Source organism: Ixodes scapularis, unplaced genomic scaffold, assembly GCF_016920785.2.
Source record: "Ixodes scapularis isolate PalLabHiFi unplaced genomic scaffold, ASM1692078v2 PGA_scaffold9__187_contigs__length_104089568, whole genome shotgun sequence".
NCBI classification, from domain to species: domain Eukaryota; kingdom Metazoa; phylum Arthropoda; class Arachnida; order Ixodida; family Ixodidae; genus Ixodes; species Ixodes scapularis.
In genome coordinates, this window is record NW_024609884.1 from 58,752,277 (window position 1) to 58,773,655 (window position 21,379).

Below are 21,379 nucleotides of genomic sequence, written 5' to 3' on the forward strand. Positions count from 1 at the left end.
TAGTATTTTAGTGAGTAGCACTATTTTGTTGTTCAACTACTGCTCATGGCTGACGTTGAGTCAACAATTCCTTATGGGCTATCATCCCGCCATCGGTGCTAGGTCAATATAAGCCAAAAAGGAGGCAAAATTAACCTCGTATAACACGTAGAATAGGGATTTAACTTTATGACTTTAGTGTGACGCGGTTATAACTTGGTTCTTCTTCATCATTACGCACGCAGTCCGGCGATGCCCTGGAACTCAAGATCCAAGAGCTCTCCCCTGAGATGAGTGATGTAGGCAGCACCTATGAAGAAGCACTCCATCTTCAGCAGCAACACCAGCAAGTTCTCCAGAAACTTCAGGTAGAAGCCTCTTCGTCACTTTAACTTATCGACTGAATGGTTAACTATATTTACGTATCTTTTATTCGTAGAACAAGCAGAGTCCTGTGGAAGAACTGCTTAGCCAAGCTGATGAGCTTATCGCCAACCAGAAACCCAAGGCACAAGTAAGTCGAATTTTACCGTGTTTTTGTTTTACCAATTAGCTTTTTTTATGCAAACACACTCGCCCTTTTTTTTTTTTTTTTCTCGTTGAACTCGTTTTTATGCATTCGTTATGAAGCGGTTTCGCGATGCTTAATTGAAAAGCGGAAGGGGCAATATCATCTCCCAGATACATAGGATCCAAAGCTTCGGGCAGGGCCACGTTTTGAATCCCGAAATACGACAGAGGTAATTAAATGATCATGTCGTTTAACAGCTGAGACTGTGATTCCGACTGTGGTTTACAGATGATTCAAATAACACTGCCAACGTTTCTGAACAAAATGATCCGGTCTAATTTTGATATAGAATCCTGTGGCATGTATGATATTAGGAGATATTTTCTATCGAAGTAATTATGTGATTACACTGACTCTTTCGTAGGTGTTTTTCTTTTTTATTTGCTCTTTGCTTTGATATTAGGAGATGATTTTCTGTCAAAGTAATTATGATTTTCTCGTAGGTGTTCTCTGTTTGCTTTTTGCCTATATTGTTTTTTTTTTTTCGTTTATTTAATTTCTTGTGTGTGCTTCTGCAACCGCTGTGTACCTGTCAGCGGGCTGAGGACTAGTCAAGCTGCTTAGACAGCTTTTTTCCTCAGCTCCTACCATATTTATATGGTAAATAAAGCTATTATTATTATTATTATTAAAAAAAACTTTTAGTCGAAGAAGCAGACACGGAAGGGAACGTCTCAATTCCAGCTAGCGTGCGCACTTACATCCTTCTAAATAAAATAATCGTCTACGCAAAAAAGAAAAAAAAAATGGTAATCGAATTTGTAAATCAGTGCTACTCAGCCGGTAGTTCAAATGCCAGACCATTGAAAAGTATGTCCTTTCGGTTCTTCTGTGTATGTTCGAAAGTGTAGCACCCCAGATAAAGTAAAGATTAATGATAATAAGTTATTAATATTTGGCCTGGATGCGACGTTTGAGTACAGTGCATCACGCTTTCAAAATGCACGACAGAAAGCGTTCTGACGAAGACCGCAGATAGAAACAAACGAACACCAAGTTTGTGTCCCCCCAACACACACACACACACACACACACACACACACACACACACACACACACACACTCCAGGCACGTACAGTGCACCCCAAACTTAACGCCGCCACTGCGTTCCCAAACATCGAGCTCCTGTCGGCTACTTACTATTAAATTTGTCACCAAAACGTTGGGGATGCCTTCTCAGGATGGGATAGAAATCGGGAACCCAAACATTCTTCGGATAGTTCAATCGGTCGCCGCAGGGACTGTCAGAAACGGCAAATGCCGTGGCGGCGTTAAGTTTGAGGCGCACTGTACATACTCTCTTTAGAGAGATGTCAGCAGGTATGAGATCTGCACGGAATGTATCTTCATTTATTATTCTATAATATATAGGCGCCCTAGTCGCCTTCAAAGTACTCTCTTTGGGAGCTCACATACTTATGCCAGCGTTCCTTCCACTTTTCAAAACATCCTGCGAAACTCTCAGGATCGCCACCAGCAGCATCGTCGTTTTCTATTTGCCTTTCGACTGCGATTTCAGCTTTGAGAAGAGCCAGCAGTCGCAGGGAGCCATGTATGGGCTGAAGGGTGCTGGCATACCTGGGTGACGCAGTGTTTGGCCAGAAAACTTTGATGAAGCTGCCAGTCATCACCCACCCAGTCGTTTTCTCCTTACGGATTCTCTCAGCCGTAACAAAATTTTATTTGAGCATGACTCACTGAATCATCCCCAAAAGCCTTTTCAATAATTTGGACCGTGTCTGCTGATTAGTATTGAAGTATGAAGCAAAACGTGGTGCATATTAGGTGATCAACTCGCTCAGTCATAGTAAATCCCATTATCACACAACGCTTCGCGTGATTCAATAGCGTCTGACTGGCGATTGAACAGACAAAACGCGAAATGATCGTTCACCCACGTGCAGCAGGTCCCAGTAGAGATAATAAAGATGGTTGGCTACCTTCCGGACAGACCTCCGTGTGCATATATCGGTGTATACAGTGGGCTGCACAGCGAGCAATCCCGAATGCTTCATCGCAGGTTTTTAGAGCTTCTTCGACACAGCTAAAATGCTTCGGATGAAGACTCAGCTTGATCGTATCTTAGTGTATATATGCCATTGAGTTGAGCGTTAAAGCTTGATGCTTGTTAATCGATATTAATGAAATGCAACACAACACAGCAGATGACCCGCATCCGGGCGAACTATTTGGCGCACTCTATAGACCGTTTTATCGTGGGTAGCGCCATTTTGAGAGCGAGAGAGAAAAGGAGAAAGGGCTACCGGCGCTTTCCCCCTTTCTCATTGTGTAGAAAGAGTGAAAGTCCCGGATGAGAGGCTTGGCCGGTGTTGGGCGTCTGCAGTGCCCCAACTTCGTTCGCGCTTTCTTCTACGTTTCAAACTCCCAAACTTAATTAGAGCCATGGTCTTCGATGGCGACAGTCCCCCGGTCATCGGGACACCATTGCTGGATGATAGGGTGCACGAATAACGACAGAAAGCGTCGAATACTGTCCGAGGACCTATGTAGCTTGCATGGAATCCGGCAAGGCAAGTACGGCTGGAATGTTTTTAAGCTCCATTGCTTTCCGCATGACTGGAAATGATGAACCATTTATACATTTTTGCTTGCAATGGGCCTATTTCAACGTAGCCGCTTTTAGTTGTAATCAACAAGCGATACACGAAACGGGAACCTCAATTAACTTTGTAAATGCCCGGAGCTCCTACATATCGTCTTGCTGTGCTGTTTTTATCTTCGTGTCCCTGTTCTTATATCTCCTTGCAAATGAACGACAAAGACGCTCTAGATGTACTTTTATCGAACCGCAGAATGCCTCGAAGCAGCTACGAATTATTTTACTATTCGATGCAATATTTTAAGTACTCGTCTCCAATTTCTATCGCTGTCACGTTCGCTGCCGCTGCTCCCCCCGTCGCCACACTGGCGGATGCCATGACTTAAACAAAGAAACGTGCGCACTGGGCTCGAAAACGCAGATCACAACACGAGACGTTCCTGCAGCGACTATCAAGCGCCTCAAAGCGCCTTTGTCAACGGAAACAACCCACCAGCGGCACTTCAAGGAGCACTTTTGTCGGCTCTCTGGTATCGCGCAGGAGATCGCGATTAAAAAAACAAACAAACAAAAAATAGAACTACGTTTTCAACAATTTTCAGCCTCACCCGGCGGCGGAAATGAGCCTTTAACTAAGTGTTGTAGATGATAAAATCGAGTCAGTCAGCACTGCAAATTATCACTATTAAGATAAATTCAGTTACGAAATTTTACAAGCTGAAAAAGCAGTTATCATGAGAAAACTCGCCCGCACATTGCGAGCGTACCCCATGTTCATCGGCGGTACAGCGTTCGGTGCGCGCTCCATTCACGAAATGTTCCGAGCGAAGTCGAGAGGATGGCGTGGAGGAAACGCCTTTTCGGTTTACGGACGCAATCCACTGCCGCCGGAGACAGGGGTCATGTGAAAAGCGATGGAGCTGAAAGACATTGCAGCCGCTCTCGCCTTGCCGGGTTCCTTGCAAGCTACATATGTCCTCGGACAGTATTCTATGCTTTCTGTCTTTATTCCTGCACCCTATGACGCAGCAATGGTGTCCCGATGACCGGGGGACTGTTGCCATCGAAGCCTCTGGCTCTAACTAAGTTTGCGAGTTTAAAACAGGAAAGAAAGCGCGAACGAAGTTCGGGCACAGCAGACATCCAACGCCGGCGAAGCCTCTCATCCGGGACTTTCACTCTTTCTACACAATCAGAAAGGGGGAAAGCGCCGGTAGCCCTTTCCCCTTTTCTCTCTCGCCCTCTTTCAGTAAAACGGTCTATACCCACCTTAGCAATTACTGCAAACGAACGGGAATGGCGAAGACAAGTCCGCGCTATCGGAAGTCTCACTGCCTCCGTGGAGATTACATTTTCGGACTAAATAATTCTGGTTTCTCAATTCAACCTCGGTCGATTGCAGCAATTGGGCCTCCACGTGGTTTGCCGTATACCTATGTGCATCGTTTAAATCCCACGATCTTACTAATGCTAGAGTAGAGATTTGTGGAACTCCGCTTCTTAGCAATTCACGCGGCAAAACAGCCCCCGAGTTCCTCTCAGCCGGCGGACCAAGGCAACATTAACTAGAGAAGAATCAAAGCCCGTGCTTTTCGACGACACTGAGATTCTAGCGCAGATGCAGATTGACCACGAGTGCTGCATGAGCGTTCGGTTGGGTTTCGTGTCCATTCGATGCGTCGAAGGACGTCCGGCGTCGGGTCTAATTGACATTTTGCCGAATAACCCAAGCATCAGAAAAAATGCTGGGAACGTAGGTACACGCACTGCGCGTGCTGGTGTCTTCAGCTCTAACTGTTCGAAAGCAAAAATCTAAAAGAAATGACACTTCGCACGCGCGTTGCACGGACACTTTATTTTGTTATTTACTTCGAATCTTTTCTATAGGGAAGGCGAGCACGTGTAGCGCGTGTACCCACGTTCCCAACATTCTCTTTGATGCTTGGAGAATCATAGCGAGAGGTCAATTGCTGAGTGGTCGCCATCCGAGTGGGTGAAGACGTTACATGAGGCTATAGATGACGCTGTTCACAGGCTTTGATTACTCTATGATAGGTGGTGCTCACTAAAGCCAGACACAACATTTGATGTGTGTCCACGCTCTTTGCTTCCACCATGTCACTTCTGCCTGTTGTGGGCTCAGTGGCAAAGTACACTTTTGTCGTCGCGATCGACGCATCGCACGAAATGTCCTATTCACTGGCGGTCACGGTTGGCGGGTTCCTTCCATTGCACCGCAGGGGCTCTCGGTGTTGGCCTGACGTTGCCAGGGTCGCTATCCTCGGAGCAAGGAGGGAAAGATATAGATGGGAGGGAAATCATTGAGGCATTCTCTATTGCGAGCCTAGAGGAAGGTAGCGTCAGCAAACCGTGTCTCTGTCAAAAAAAAAAAAAAAAAAAAAGTTGCGCTTTTACGGTTAAGAATGAATTGCCTCGCGTGAGATTATTAGACAGTTTTAGTGGACAGTACGCTAAAGCTTTGTGTACGCAAAGCATTTGCGGTTCGGGAGTGCGCATGCGCAGAATGCAGTAGAGGGGCTGGCGTCTTGCGTACGCACGCAACGCTGGCGATTTTGCGTTGCGGGCTTTGCGGGAAGCTCTCGAGAGATCTCGGGCCCAGCGAGAGCCCCAGTTTCAAGATGGCGGTTACCTCGACTGGCGCAGCAAGGGCGACGCGGTGTTCGCGAAGTTTAGTGTTACGTGAAATTGCGTGGCGTTCAGCTTGGCAATTCTTTCCGGGACCTACTGTGGTCGAGTCAGATCACCGTGCAGCTGAAAAAGTGCACAGTGAAAATGTTCACCGCTTGCAACATGCGTGAACGCTGCGATCTGCTCAACGCTAAGCCTCTTCGCGCAGTTCATCGCCGACGAACGAACGACTCTTAACGAAATCGTAGAAGGTGTCGCTGCGCACTGGACATTAGTAGGTCATGTTTTTTTTTTCTTTTTTCCGTGATAGCATTGATAAAAAGTGCCCTTTGCACGGGGCGATTGACAAAGGCTCTGTGATCGAATTTGGCTACGCACTCGAGCTCGTAGCTTTCGTACCCCATAGAAAAGTGCGCTTGACGCTTGACCAGGCAGCTGCGACTTGGTTTAATTTGAAATCAGATGACTGGAAACGTTATAATTTTCAATATTTCATTTGAGGGGCATGGTGGCGCTATAAGCACGCGGAATTCTACGGCACTGGCGAATTTTACCAAGATCATGCGAGGTGTTCACTCGGAAACTTAACACACAACTGAAATCGGTCCGAGCACGTCGTTTTAGCGTACGCTATACTATTGCGTATTGCGTACGTAAGAACCAGCAACGCTATGCTAAAACTGCCTATTGGGTATAACGTGATGGCGTGATGCTTCGTTGGCGAGTCGGTTTTTGTGAATGTTGTTAATATAATTAGGTGACTTTGCTCACTTTCTTAGTGCCCTTTCGGCTATAAAATTTGAGTTGCGAGTACAGCTGTGTCCTGTCGTAGTTGTGTATTTTCTTTGTCCACGTTTACTGAGCTGTTTATGTCCATCATGTATATTATCTGGGCACACGCGCGTGGAGGCTAGTAGCGTGTTTCTGTTGACTACTTCGACTTCTTTCCAGGTTTACTCCGCCATGGCTCACAACCTAGGCTTGGCCTGGAAAGACTTGAACGCTCAACTGGAGCACCGTAGCCGAGTGCTGGACGCTGGCGTTGAGTACCATGCTGCGGCGAAGAAGGCAAGTTCCGCTCAGAACTTTAGATGAAGGCGATATAGCTATTTATGACCCACTGCTCTTTCTTAATACACGGTGTTAGAATGTCAGCAATAGAACGGCAAGTAGGAATTTCAGTTGTCCTGCTTCCAGCGCGAGCTTCTATACTTTCGAAAACACTTCGCCTGAGCCTCGAGCGTGCACGCTCAGTCAAGGCACGGCTGAAGGCAAGGAGGGCGTACTGGAGGCCGTGCATTCGAAAGATACTCCCTCTTCATGGGTGTACCAACAAGGGGGGGGGGGGGGGAAGCAAGGGGGCGCCTCCCCCCCCCCCCCCCCCCCCCCCCCCCCAGTTCTCAGAGTGTGGGGAAAGGCATGTTTTGCCCCCCTGAAAAAGCCACCAATGGGCAGGGCAAACACTGGCCGGCGTCGCCCAAGGGATACCAATGGCACCACCCCCCGGCACTGAGGAAAGAAGGTTCTGGTTTGCGCCCCCCCCCCCCCCCACACACACACACACATACACACACACGCACACTCAGAAACAAGTTGGCACGCCACTGTCCCTTTTCTGATCCTGTCGGTGCCCCGACTGCACTTTAAAAATTCTGTGCGTTTACCTTCCTGCGGACCACGAGAGACAACCAATCACGGCTAACAACAAAAAACACGCAGTCAAGCTGGTGAATTAACTGCATAATGAGAAACATTATTCGAACCCCATCAACGGAAGGTAGTGGAGTTCGGGAGCTTCTTCTTGAGCATGTCGAATGCTTGTTGATTGACGCATGGTCCAGGACCATGGAGTTCCTTTGATCGTCAGCTGGCGCAGAGGTTGGTTCAGGTTGGCGAGGTCAGGCCGCAAACGTCTGCAGTAGTTGGAGATGCCCAGGGAACTTCGCACTTCACTGGCGTTTGTTGGTGGGGCAGCGTTCTTGAGTGCCGCCAGATTTGTCGAATCTGTTCGTACTCCAGCGCGGGGAAAAAAAAAACGCCCAAATAATGTGAGCTTCCACTTGAAAGAAACTGCATTTCTTGGGGTTTAGCGTTAGTTCACACATGCTCAGGCGCTCAAGAGTTGCTTCAAGTGCTTTGTCGCGGTCTTCCTTGGTCACATCGTAGAGCAGGTCGTCATCACTTACGTTAAGTGCATTTGAGATGTCGCTAATGACCTGGCGTATTGTGTCCCGAAAAGCTTCCGCAACTGAGTTAATGCCGAAATTCAGGCGCTTGTGCCTGAAAAATTCTGCGTGCGTTGAGGAGGTTGTGATCGACCGAGGGTCTTCTTGCAGCTTGAGTTGGTTGTATTCTTTCTTGAGATCGAGGTTTGAAAACAATGTTGGCTCCGCTGAGTGCTGTTAGAAAGTCGTCAAAAGTTTGAGTAACATGTCGCTCACGGAGAATCGCCTTGCTGGCACACCTCAAGTCTACGCACATTCTCAGGGTATCTGGGTCATGTGGCTTGGGGACCAGTAGTACTGGAGACACCCATGCTGTGAGTCCTTCTGTTTTCTCAATAATGTCTAGTGCGTACAAGCTCCGCCTCGAATGGTTTCCGCATGGTGAAAGGAATACGGCGGTGTGACATTGGTGTCATGCTGTCATCCACATGCAGGCGCACTTATTGATCTCGAAGGCATCTCACTCCTTGGATGACCTGGGGGTACCCTGTGAGATGTCGTTTTCCGTGAGGGTGTCTTTAACGGGGTAAGTTATCTGAATCAATCCCAGACGTGAGGCTGCGGAGAAACTTGACAGTTTTGTACGGCCACCATCGACAACGACGAGGTTTTCTGTACTTTTATGGGTTTCGTACCTCACGACTACAGGTAACCTTTCAAGTAAGGGCAATGGGGATTTTGAACCGTATGCAAAAAAAAAAAAAAAAAAAAAGCCTTGTTTGTGTGTCCACCAACGCGCTGTGGAGGCTAAGTTTCTTGAGGCCGCTTGCTCCATGTGGTAGACACGGTGGCTCCCGTGTAAACTGTTAACTGCGTGGGACTGCCGTCCACATCCACTATTACGCTCAGTGACTTCACATTTTCACTTGATGACCTTGTTGCAAAGCTATACTCATCACTGTCCGAACTGACATTGTGGCCTACAGCACGGGCAGACATTTTAGCCAAACGACATATCTTGGAGAGGTGGCCCAACTTTTGGTATGATTTGAAAGTTCTGCCTCTGGCTGGGAAGTCGACCACCGTGATGAGGCCACGGTCCTCCGAAGTTGTAGCATGATGCGTATGGCCGTTGCTGGCGCTGTTTCTGCGATGACTGCGTTAGAGTTTTCTCTTTGCGCTTCGGCGGACATGGTCGCGAGGTAGGTTTTGCGTTGACCGCCACTGTTGCCACTGTGTTCCCCGACGGCTGTCGCACTTGTTCCATTAGCGTGACCTTGTGTTCGACATCTTTGAAGTACGAACAGCCTATCTTGCTTGAGGATTCTTTGTAGGTCGAGGTCATGTTGCATGGCGTATCCTTACCGGCTTAAGCGTAAAGACGTCATAAAAACCAGTATCTGGTTCTTGATTTTCGACCGGCAAAGACACAGCGTCACACGACATGCCGTAGTCTAGAGTAAAACGCGCCAAGAGACTCGTCTTCCAATTGCTTGGTTCAATGGAAACAGTAAACCTCGAATGTTATGTTCACCCTGGGTGCAAAGTACGCGTCGAGCTTGTACGTGCTGCCTTGGGGCTTGCCTCAGTGGATCTTGAAACCGCTGCGGGTGGCGTGGTCCCTGGAGGGTTGGGTAGCGCATTATAGGTATTGTGAGCTTCCACGATGTAATGTAGCAGTAGGGCAGTCTTTCGGGAGTCGCTTGTGATGCCGCGGGTTACCACGAAGCTGTCGAGACGTTTTGCCCATTTCAACAACTCGGTACCGACCTTATGGCGCCAGTGGCAGGGGCGTCGAAGAAGTGAAACGTGGGGAGCATGCTCTGCTCCATACCGCCACACAAGGGTTCGGTTGTTTGTTGCTGATAGGATTCGTAGCATTCAACACTGTCGTTTAGCCGTTCACACGTTGCTCAATCGCATTCGAGTCGCTATTACAATGTTGAATGATCGCTTGAATGGGCGGATTCCTGTGGATTTATCTGAGTAGAACGATACACTTGTTTATTGAACGTTATACGGTAGCCATGTTGGATTTCCTTCCTTATTCAGTGTTGTCAGACTTGGTGGTCGGAAACGACTAAAGACAATACACTGCGCAGGAATAATGAGCTAGTAAAAAGTGATGCCCATTGTTCCTGCGCACATTGTATCTTTTCATTTAATACTATTCTTAGCGTCGACATTCTCTAGGATCCTGATATTCTTCACTGTGATTTGTCTCGTGTTCTGCAGGGAAGTGAGTCCACAACACTTTATTTGTGTTGTGACCCATGCGTGCAAGCACGTGCAGGGTGCGCGTGAACGTAGCTTTGCCAGTCATGCAATAGACCGATCTCACCAAACGTTCGGCGCATGCGTGACGCCGCCATAACTTTAGTTCACTGGAAGCATACGGCAGTGCACGAGAGGGTTCGTGCCCCCCCCCCCCCCCCCCCCCCCCCCGGCCCATGTCAACTCAGACTGCGTTTTTTGGTCTAAATATATGTTTCGGCATCATCATTCGCTGAGCTGCCTCCGTAAGATGCGGTGACTGGCTCTCCCAGTGTTGTGTGGGAAAGTAGACACACGGGCTTTTTTTAAAGTGCGTGCGGCAGTGGTGGCGTGGTCAAACTGGCTGGTGAGATCGGTCTATTGCATGTGCTTGACCGCACGAGAAGGGACATCGCGGTGACCAGTTGCCCTGCTTACAATCCTGTATAGTTTGCATTCACAAATAGGTTAATTCAATTGACATTTCTCACTTAATTGTTTAGTACCGCACTGTTCCGTGGGTGCCTCTTTGGTGGGCTTTCGTGATAAAATTGATTCTGGAGATCGAAGACGTTTGTTTTAAGTTACAAATGTTCTCTAATTTTAATACCGACTTAAGGAGGAAGGGACAAGCGTTGTTATTTGCTTTTGCTTCACTCAGCAAGGTTATAGTATCATATAGACCAGTGGTCTCGAACTCATTTGAGTGTGGGGGCCAGATATTTTACACTGGAAAGGCCAAGGGCCAACATTAAACGCGTGAAGGGGAGGAAGGGAAGGGTCCTAAAGGTTTAAAAGAGAAGAGACCTCGTGCTCTGTGATGTTTATAAACTCAGTTCTGTTAGTGACATCTTTAGATTTGATTTGTTTGTATGACGACTTTGTGTCCCTACCTGATGTGGTAGCAATAATCAATATGACACCACCCCGCCAACGTGCTGGCATTTTTAATATAACAAGAGAGCAAGTGTGCTGTCGTTCCCGTTGCTCACTTCACTCGGGAATTAAGCAAGCTGAACATGTCTTTTAAAAGCAATCAGAATTAATATGAAAGTTCTTGCTTTCCTGACGGTTTTATTATAACACTATGAAAAAAAAATACTTGCATATTAATGGTGTTATTTTGTGAAGGCCAGAATCCCGAGCTCGTATAGCTTTATTTTGGCAGCTGCTCCTGCTGAATGAGAGTTCGCGCAGACGAGATGCATTCTTTAACAAAGAGTTCACGCTTGCAGCCCAGTAGTGGTATTGTTGTACATTACAAAAAGCTGGGAAGCTAAAAATAAAGTGAAACAAAGGAAAAATGAACGCAGATAAGTATAATCTGTGTGAAAAGGTGAAGAGACCAGAGCTACTTTTTCCAGCGAAACTGAAACGATGAGATGAGATCACTATGGCGTATGCCATTTTTAGCACTCGAGACATGGGAACCGGGACTCGTAGCCTGTTGCCTGCGGGCCGCGTCCCATCGAGTCGCGGGCCGCGTGTTTGAGAGTCCTGATATAGACGTAACACAACCCTGAGATTGCAGCTAAGCAAAGGACGACACATACACGAAAAGTTCCAATGTTATGGGGTTGTGTTATGTGTTATCTTCACCAGCGCGTTTGCGGCCTGATTTTGTTCATTGATATCATATTCTATTTACAGCTTTCCGAAGAACTTGCCAAAGGGGAACAGGAGTTCTCGGAGACCTTCCTTCCAGACCAGGTGGCTGCTTGCGAGACTCGACTGCAAAAACTGAACGAGCTGAGGAAAGGTAGCCACGTTTACTCTTCTCCATCGAAATTTCCATTAGCTAAAGGCCACTCGTTGCTTTATTTCAGCGATTCTCGAGGCTTCCAAGCGAAGCCTTCAGCCTTTCCAGAACCTCCTCCACAAACTGAAAGAAGTTTGTACAATGGGTGACTCTAGACCTCGCCAGCCAACGGTTGCCATAGCGGCTGTAGCGGCACTGGAGACGCAGCACGAGAACCTCCAGGACACGAGAAGGAGGCTGGGGCATGTCTGTGAAGCGCGAAAGGAGGCCCTCGAGAAGCGGCTACGCTCGCTGCTCTTAAGCCAGGAGCTGGACGAGGTGACACGTCACCACACAATCGAAAGCTGTAGCTTTGCTACCACGCAAAGTTTTCCCCTTATTTCAGGTGCAGCATCAGCTGGAGCGAAGCACGGAGGAAACGGCGTTGGGTGACTCCCCTGCCAGCAGCGAAATTCTTCTACACGAACACACGACGAGAGTGGCACCCACGAACGAGAAAATGCGAGACCGAATGCTGAAGCTGCTGAAGGCAGCGAAGCAGATCCAAGACGCGGAGCTCGAAACTCGAGCTTACGACCTGATGGCGCAAGTGACCAGCCGCATTGAGAGAGACGACGCCCGAAAGAAGGACTTGAAAGACTCGGTGGAATTCTTCAATGAAGCTCAAACAGTACGGGGGTTTGGTAACGTTCGTTCCGGATTTGAGCCTGAAGCTTTCACGTTTGTCCACAGGCTCTGAACAAGTTGGACCAGTTACAGATTCAAGTATCTCAAGGGGCGGTTCAGGACGTAACTGCTGCGACAACCTTGTTAGACGCGTGCGTCGAAAAGCCGTTGCGTTTGGGACGAGACCTCTTGATGCGAGTATCCTCGGGCACCAACGGGATCCAAGAGAAGGTATGCTCCAACTGATCGTTGATAAACTTAACGTATGGTCCGGTGACAACTGTGGGCACTGCAAGTTCTGCAGAGAGCTATGCTGGGCGTCAACTTCTTCGTGCTATGCTAAAGGTAATCGTAGATTCCCGTCGTAATAGCCACTTGCTCGACGAGCGCATGCAAATGAGACGCAAGATGCCCTGCAGTGCGTCTCATTCGCAAGATGCGCAGCAGTGCGAGGTTGCAGCAGTCTGGAATTCAAACTATACTTGACAACGTAGCAAACAAAAAAAAAGTTGATAATTGTAAATAACAGAAAGGCGTATGCCGATAATGCCAATAACTTGCAGAAATCGCCACACCGCCGTGGAGCAATATGAGTTCGTTTATAGTTTATAGAATACACCAGGAACTGGCTTCTGGACGTTGCTATCTACAGCGTTTCTGGGTATGGCGCCTACCTTTCTTTTTTCGGAAGACACTACGGTGTGAGGTACTCTTCAGGTGAGGACACAAAGCACGGCGAGCGCTGCTACGCAATCGACCGGATCAAGTCCTATTGGCGCGCGCCAGGCAGGCTGCTGCCGACAGCATCCTCCACTGGCCATCCGACGTAGCTATGGGAGAAAAGTGATACAAAGACAAAGTATCTCGTTGCAGTGGCACTTTGGAGCTCCGCTTTCTGCTCAGCGTCTGCTCCGAGCATAAGACGGACACTTGCTTGAACACCGCGCCATATTTCTCTCCGTTTCAGTTCCCCCATAAAACCGTTCTTGTGGCCACTGTGGCACGAAACTGGGATTAGGGACGAGCCTGTGTCTAAGTAACATCGTTAGCGCAAGTGCTAAGTTCTACAGCACGCGGGGCGGTCAGAAAACGTCTTTAAAAGCCAGCATGTTTCCCGTAGAGAAGCGTGGAAAACCGGGTCTGTGACAGGTTTCCACAGGCGGCTGATCTAGGTCATCTGATGGCGCCGCTCGCAGTCAGTGTGACGAGTTGACTTTATCTGGCATATCCAAAGCGCGCGGTGTTTACCGCTAAAGAGTACATATTGCCCCGTGCGAGCCGCGAACATGCGTGTGGTGGGTTGTATATTGCATACTGGTTGGTTGTGATTAACCGCGTATACGGCGAGCAAGTGTTCCAAAACGCGTCTTTAGGGTATCGGACCGCAAGGAGGGGCACGCGAATCAAAGGGCAACGTACAGAGCGCACAGGGAACACGCTATGAAGAGGCAGCCAAGCGTACGCCGTCATTGATCGAGGTTGGGGGGAAACAAAGGCACGTGGTCGCATTTGGCGTGTAAACAAACACACGTGCAAGGAACAGCCGCACTTGCAGATCCCTTTTGCTTGCCTCGTAATTATATTTTCTTTTTGCCAGGTTCACGAGTTAGAGAACAGGCGACTGCACGTAAAGCAGCTGTACACACAGAAGACCGCCGATGCTGTTCATAGCAGCGAGCGCGCAGTCAACTTCTTGTCCCAGTGCAACAGCGTAAGTGCTTAAATCTCTGCAGCCGTAACGATATGGTACTCCTGTTACTAATTTTTGGCGTCCTTGTCACTTTCCTAGTTGTACACTTGGTGCATAGAGGTAGTGCAGACGTTCCTGGAGCAGAACAACACTCTGGGCGTCGGTTTGCAAGCCTGTCACGGGTTTCTTCAGAAGCACCAAGGGATGCTGAACGAACTACAGGCCAAGGAGCCTCAGATGACGTCGTTACTAGTTCAGGATGACGCGAAGGCCAAGGAGCTCCTGCAGTTATGGCAACACTGCCGAACTCTTCTCGAGCAGAGAATTCGATTGGCTCAGCGCTACCAGACCTGTTGTAAACTCTCCTCTCAGGTATACGCTAGCGCTCCATTATGGCGAGGCTCAATAACCTCATGTGCGATTCCTCCATTTCCAGCTACTCGAAGGCCTGAAGACTATTCACGATGCTAGCCATGAGCGTCAAATCGTAATCAACGAGAACTTTATGCAATTTGATCACAATGCCAGCAACTTCTTACTGGACGCGCATAAGGTGAGTCCAGCTTGGCTTCCTCCGCAAGGTTGAGCGTTTTTATTGTTTCATTACTTTCCACTGCCACTTCCATCTTGTCTCCTATTAGATCCAAGACTCCTCGCTGGATATATCAAGGGCTATCCGCCACGTCCAAGAAACACTGGACCAGTGCCGCCAGCTGAAAAATAAACCTGGGAACAACACCGAGCAGTTGGTCAGGGAGGCGCAGAGGGTGAGACATAACGGTTCATGGATACCATTATAGGCTATTTTCAAATTAAGTTGCGTTGCTAAATTGGTCTCCTGTGAAGAAGATTGCTATGACCTGGACTGAAAATTTAGCACCAGGAATTGCCTCTTGATAGGTTAAGTATTGAGGTTGGTCATTAGTGATTCATAGAGGGCCTGCAACATGCTACTGTAATTATCCTGTACGGCGCTTCTAAAGTGATAAACTTGAATACTTTTGCACACTATGAACAAGGCTCCCTCTTCTCCAGATAAGGCTATTGCTTTCTATAATAAGGCTCACGCGTCTTCTTTTCCAGACGGTACGGATAGAACCGATTAGTGTTACGGAACGGGCACACCCCCATTCCATTCCAATTCCATTCCGGGGAATGAGAGCTTTCAACAATTCCATTCCTTTCAACTCCTCGGGATGAAACACTGGGCTCATTCCCACTCCTGGAATGGCTGGACTCCACCATTCCATTCCTTTAATTCCTAAACGTGAAAACACAGAAGTTGACAGCCACATTGTGTTACTAAAAAAAAAAAAAAAAAAAAAAAAAAAAAAAAGAAAAAAAGGCGGCATAAAGCTGCTGATGTTATAAAACACGGAGACGACTGCAAAAATATCCAAAGCTTCCTCAAATCACTTTTTCTATTAAGCCGAGGGGTGGTCGCACAAAGCATTTCGTGGCACCACAGACGTCGATCGCGCGATCAAGCGTAAAAGGCTTGCGAGTCGCAGCACACGCCAACTATTAAGACTACCCATTTTCTTCGCAAACGGGCCGTATACCCACAAAAGATACATGGTTAGCGTGTTGTTTGTTTTATAAGACCTTAAAAATGTCTCGTTCGTGCATGGCGCAAGAAGCTACCTAGCTCTCTGTTTCGAATACTTGCACAACAGCACCTCTAGTGCGCTGTTAGAAGCGACGCCGCGTATTCGCGACTCCAGCGAACTCTAGGGGGTGCGCTGGTCAGGCAAAATGGCGGACGAAAGGAGGTCGTTTACGCCGTTCAGCACGCGGGCCACCATAAATGTCTTGCACTGCAGCATAAAATCGGTGTTACATATGAAAGCAAAGCGATTTTTCGACGGTAGAAACCTTCTTCTGGTCAGTGCGTATAGGAATGACACGGCGGAAGCATAGAAATATTTGCTGGAAACGATGTTTGTTTCTATGCTGCCTACGAGAACCAAGCAGCGATATTAGACGACAGATTCGAAACGACCTCCTCTCTTGAGCTTTTTGGCATTGCCGCTACATGGCGTCGATTTCGCTGAAGTCGCCAAAACCTGCCCCAACTTTCCACGTACTGCGGCAAGAATAGAAAACCGCTCACAAAGTGCAATCGGTATACGGCGCCAGCATAAGGGAAGGATAGCAGCATACTATGGAACCTGCGCCTAAAACGTAAACGTAAGCGTGGGTTAAAAGCAGCGAGTCGAACCGGTCATTATTCCGGCTCGGTTCGGGTTAAGTAGCATTGAGTTTGGTTCCGGTTCGGTTCTGGTTCAGTGATGCTTTTAAAATAACGGTTCGGTTACCCGTTCTATCAAGCCTGAACCAGTTTAAACCGGTTAAAAAAAAAAAAAAAGTCCAAAGCTCCTGTAGCAGGAGCTATCGGCAGCGATCCAGAGCTTGAACGGTGCCAAGCTCACGGGGACAAGCACGAGCTAAGGACACGAGGTGCCTGGACCACGAGCTGCACGGACTCTGGGATTCGGCGACAGGCCCCTCGATGAGCTAGTCAAGAGGACAGTATACATATTGTAAATAAATATGTAGGAGTGTGATTTACCGAGCCTCCACTCCTACATATTTATTTACAATATTTACATTTTTTTTTTTTTTGACTAGCTCATCGAGGGGCCTGTCGCCCAATCCCAGAGTCCGTGCAGCTCGTGGTCCAGGCACCTCGTGTCCTTAGCTCGTGCCTGTCCCGTGAGCATGGCGCCGTTCAAGCTCTGGATCGCTGCCGATACCTGCCGCTACACTCCCATTAAAAAGAAAAGCTTACTTCAACACGGCGTCATCTGCATCAATAAAATAATTAGGTCACCAGAAGCCGTGCTCCTTAAACGAGGACAGCAAAACCAGTACATGCTTAATTTCGTTTCGCGATCTTAAAGCAAACACCGTTAATTTAAAATTACTTGGTTATACATGCGCTTGGAAACAGTTCCAAAGTACACCAAAGTATAGTTGTTAAATGGGAAGTCAATCAGGCAGCACGCAAAGTGATACCGTAGCGGTAGCACGTACCACACTCGCAAACCACCCACAGAAAACTAATTAGTCGTTGATTAGACAACTGTAGTTTAGTCTGTCAGAGTACGGCGACATTGTTACCCACTGTAGATGAGAAATTTATCGAGTGCATACGACTGCTAGCGTGGGGTCTTTAACGGATATCACGCAGTACTGATACATAACCGCATGCCGGTACGATGCTCATCCAGATCGAAACGGCACACTACCCACACTGCACGCCCGAACGACTCGCTCGAACGACTGAGTTGAAGAGGAGAAAGACTGCGCAGGCCCATCGAAAGATAATTAAAACAGAAAAAAAGGACAAACAATACAACGGGCGACTTGCAGATTCTAAGAAACGCACACAACAACACACGTACACAAAAATCACTTCAAGCAGCGTCCAGGGCTTTGGGCGACTGGCGTCTCGGCGACCGGCGCCGTAGTGTCGCGCTCGTCCCGACTTTGTTTCTTCGCGCCTAGATTTCGCCACCGCGGAACAAACGCGCCGATAGCCGTGAACTTTTTGTTTTATTTTCACGTTTATGTTCGCTTTCTCCTTCCTTGTGGAATATTTTTTAGCGCCAAAAGAAAACACACACAAACATACACAAACACACACGCGCGCGCGCGTGCAGAAAGAATAGTTTCTTAAGACACTCAACAAAACTGTTTTTAAAATTTTTTTTTTATAGAAGTGTATACGCCTCCACACCGAGTCGCCGACGCCAATTCGTGCTGTACAGAGACGTGAAACATACTTATTAGTTTCATTATTATTGAGCTGTCTCCATGTCGTCGCTGCCGTTTGCTTAGTCAAAACTGAGCCGCTGACGCCACCGTCGCGAATATTTAATTCACTTCGCGCGGCTCCCATTTCATTACACCGAAACGTTTCCAATGAACCGGTAACCGCCACATGAGATTACGGTTCCGTTCCGGTTCGGGATCAATGTCAGACGTTTGATTTGGATTACAGTCTTGTTCCGGTTCAGTTAAAAATAACGCTTTGCTCTGGTTATCGGTTCGGTTCGGTTCGGTTCAACACCCTTGTTAACAGTTACATGCTAATCGCGCATTTTTACAAGAGCCGCTCTGTCGCGTCTCGCGGCGCCAGGAACGGCACGTTCGTCTACAAGTCTTCAGTTTTGGTTGCTTCACTAAGGGCGCGCCATTTTCAACCTCAAGGGAGCATAAGCCAGTGAGGTAACAAGCCGTCAGACACCTCCAGTGCAATGATGCTGTTTCAAGAGCCACTTACCTTGCGCTAGCGAATTGCGCCATCATCCCTTAGGCCCTAGATGCAAATCGACACTGCTCGCATATGCACCGACCCCATTCCATTCCCGCTCTATTCTGGGCAGAAGGCATCGAGTTCTATTCCCATTCCATTCCGGGGTCGCGAAAGTGCGGAATGATTCCCGAATCACTCCAATTCCGGAGAGGCAACTCCGCAACACTGGCACCGATCGCTGTTATTTGTGGGAGAAGCTGAGCGAAGGACGATTCAAAGATGTCCTTTTCAGGCGAAAGTGCCAACCGCATCGCAACATTGAGCATGACGTTTTGCATGGCCAGAGCCCGGCGCATGTTATATTTTTCACTCCCCCCCCCAAAGAAAAAATAAAAAAAATACAGTTTTGATTATAGTTCATTGCGATAGGATTTATTCTCCTACAATGTAGGTGCTTGGCAATGTACTGTAAGACAAAGCAATTCACTGAATGTAAATACCTAAAAAAATTATAACAATCTTGCCACTGGTGTTTGTTCATTCAAATCAGCATTCATAGAAATATATATTTGTTTTTATGCTTTACGGACAGACAATGGAGTCAGCCGTGAAAATCGAGTCGGAGTTGTACCCTGCCATTCCCCGGGAGCTGACTCGTGCTGAGACGATCGCTCAGTACTTGGACAGGCACCTAGACACCTTGATGCCTCTAGTCAGGGTAACGTATTCCTACCTTTTAATCATGAATATGTTCTGAAAAAAAAAATCACTTTGCAGACAGTTCAGTCTGAACTGGACGCACGGATCGAAACCTCACACTCGCTGCAACGCAAAGAGCAGCTCGTAGAAGAGCTACGCTCCACGCAACAAAGCTTCCAGGAAAACATATCCAAGTACCAGGACTTGGTCAAAGCCATGATAAATTTCTTCAACTACTTTTCTCAGGTGAACACCTCATCTCACTGCTTGCTGGCTTTTGTGTGTACACCGTACGGTGCAGTTAGGACGAACAGGGCGACGGCTCTGTTTTTTTATTTGAGTGCAGATAAGGGCCGAACACAAAGTGTTCGCGTAGATGCCCCAGGTACACACAGTCCAGTGCACTAGTAGCTTTGATCCCAGCCTTTCAGGTGGGCGAGGAGTGTGGAAAATACAGTCGATCGCTTGTTCGTGCTAAGGCCCGAGCCCCACTAGAGCAACAAACAGAAACAACCGACACCGACAAGCCTCAGACACGTGAAGCATGCACGCTACGGTGTCTTTGGCAGATTTCAATCACTCGTGCTTACTTCATGAGCACCGAGAGACTGCAAGCTGCCAAAGGTACCATCGGGTGGAGGCTGCACCTGTTCAAGGCTTGTCGGTGTCGGTTGCGTCTGCATGTTGGACTACTGATCACATTGACTTGTCCGAAAACAAGGCGATCCCTTTGAGAGCATTAGTCTAGGTGTCTACTTCCCCGCACATCACAGGCAAAGGCTGTCGTTGCGATTTGTGGAAGAAGACCAGCGACCAGCTGCACACTCTACGTATCACTGGGAGCTTGCGTCACCAAGAGCGACGTTCGAGTGCCTGCTGTGTAGATCTTATTAGTGACTCCAAACGCAACTTGCTCCTTGTCACACGCCAATCTTGTTATATGATACACTCCGAGGGAAAGAGGGCTCAAAGGCTGTGTCATGAAATAATGACTTTATTTCCGAGTAAGCCTACCTAATGTATAACACCTGTTGGCAACTATGAGCGAGGCCTTGGGACTTCTTTCACCATTTACGTTTGTGCGCTTTTTTAAATTCATTCATATAAATTACGAACAATATTTCCAATACCAGAAAGACCTCCCCCTTTCTTTTTGTTAATGAGCAGAGCCGCCTTTTTAAAGTATTATGTAAGATTTGACTATTCAGTGATAAAAAAGGGAAAAAAAAATTATCCGGCAGCACAACATCACTATCGTCCTCCAGAAAATAATTTCAGCTGTATGACCCGCATCCTCCGTGAAAAACACATTAAACTTACAACGTTATGTAGCGATCACTTCCGTGCTGTTTCAAGCAATATGTTTTTGGCTGTTTCAGCTGGAGAAACAGTTACAGGACCGCCAGGATGACGAAGCCTTGTTGGATGAAGCTAAGCGGCAAGCGGACCACTTGGCGGCTCTAGTCGACCGCACCGTAAGTGGAAATCGAAGGAAAGCACTTAAAAAGTTTTCTGGTTAGAAAAAAAAAAAAAACAAAAACAAAAAAAAAAAACAAAAAAAAAAAAACATCACGAGTGATTTCTTGAGTGTATTAATGTCGCTTATAAATTATACGTTCTCATATGTGCTGGTCCAAAAGCCACTGTAGAGATGCGACAACGTCCCATTGTACACCCGGCCACAGTGATCTGAAGCACTACTTTGGGCTCCATAGGGAATTAATGAAGCGTTACAGTTTAATGTATTCCCGTGATTAGCCGCAAAAGTTCAGTGAAAGCGGCCGCCTCTTTCCTGCTGTACCCTTTAAGGGTGTAAATCAGCTTATCCTATGGCCAACACCCTTATACCCGTGCCACACGGGCAACTCGAATGCTATTTACAACGAATGACATTTGTGTGATGGGTGAATCAGTTCGGCAGTCTGTCGCGCGTGGAATGCGCTACGCCCGGAGTGTCGCGCGCTGATTGACCGTCCGCTCAAATGTCTTTCGTTGTAAATGGCATTCGAGTTGCCCGTGTGGCACGGGTATTAGAATACTGGTGACCACCCTGAAATAGGATGCTGGCCATCATGGCAGCATCATAGAGGTATTCAGCACAGATGGCGCGAGCTACAGTTTGATGTG

General features: G+C 47.7%; 1 protein-coding gene across 2 annotated transcripts in view; it reads left to right on the forward strand.

Moving 5' to 3' along the window:
• The window catches only part of LOC121833829 (titin homolog), a 55,160-nt gene that overhangs the window by 23,354 nt on the left and 10,427 nt on the right, over positions 1–21,379 (forward strand). For both annotated transcript variants that reach the window (XM_042287511.1, XM_042287512.1), the window contains 14 exons: positions 225–347; positions 419–493; positions 6,711–6,827; positions 11,828–11,936; positions 12,004–12,254; positions 12,322–12,606; positions 12,669–12,833; positions 14,200–14,313; positions 14,392–14,664; positions 14,729–14,845; positions 14,934–15,059; positions 19,146–19,271; positions 19,331–19,498; positions 20,632–20,727. In XM_042287511.1, coding sequence (XP_042143445.1) covers positions 225–347; positions 419–493; positions 6,711–6,827; positions 11,828–11,936; positions 12,004–12,254; positions 12,322–12,606; positions 12,669–12,833; positions 14,200–14,313; positions 14,392–14,664; positions 14,729–14,845; positions 14,934–15,059; positions 19,146–19,271; positions 19,331–19,498; positions 20,632–20,727 — 2,145 coding nt within the window. The remainder of the gene's footprint in view (positions 1–224; positions 348–418; positions 494–6,710; positions 6,828–11,827; positions 11,937–12,003; positions 12,255–12,321; positions 12,607–12,668; positions 12,834–14,199; positions 14,314–14,391; positions 14,665–14,728; positions 14,846–14,933; positions 15,060–19,145; positions 19,272–19,330; positions 19,499–20,631; positions 20,728–21,379) is intronic.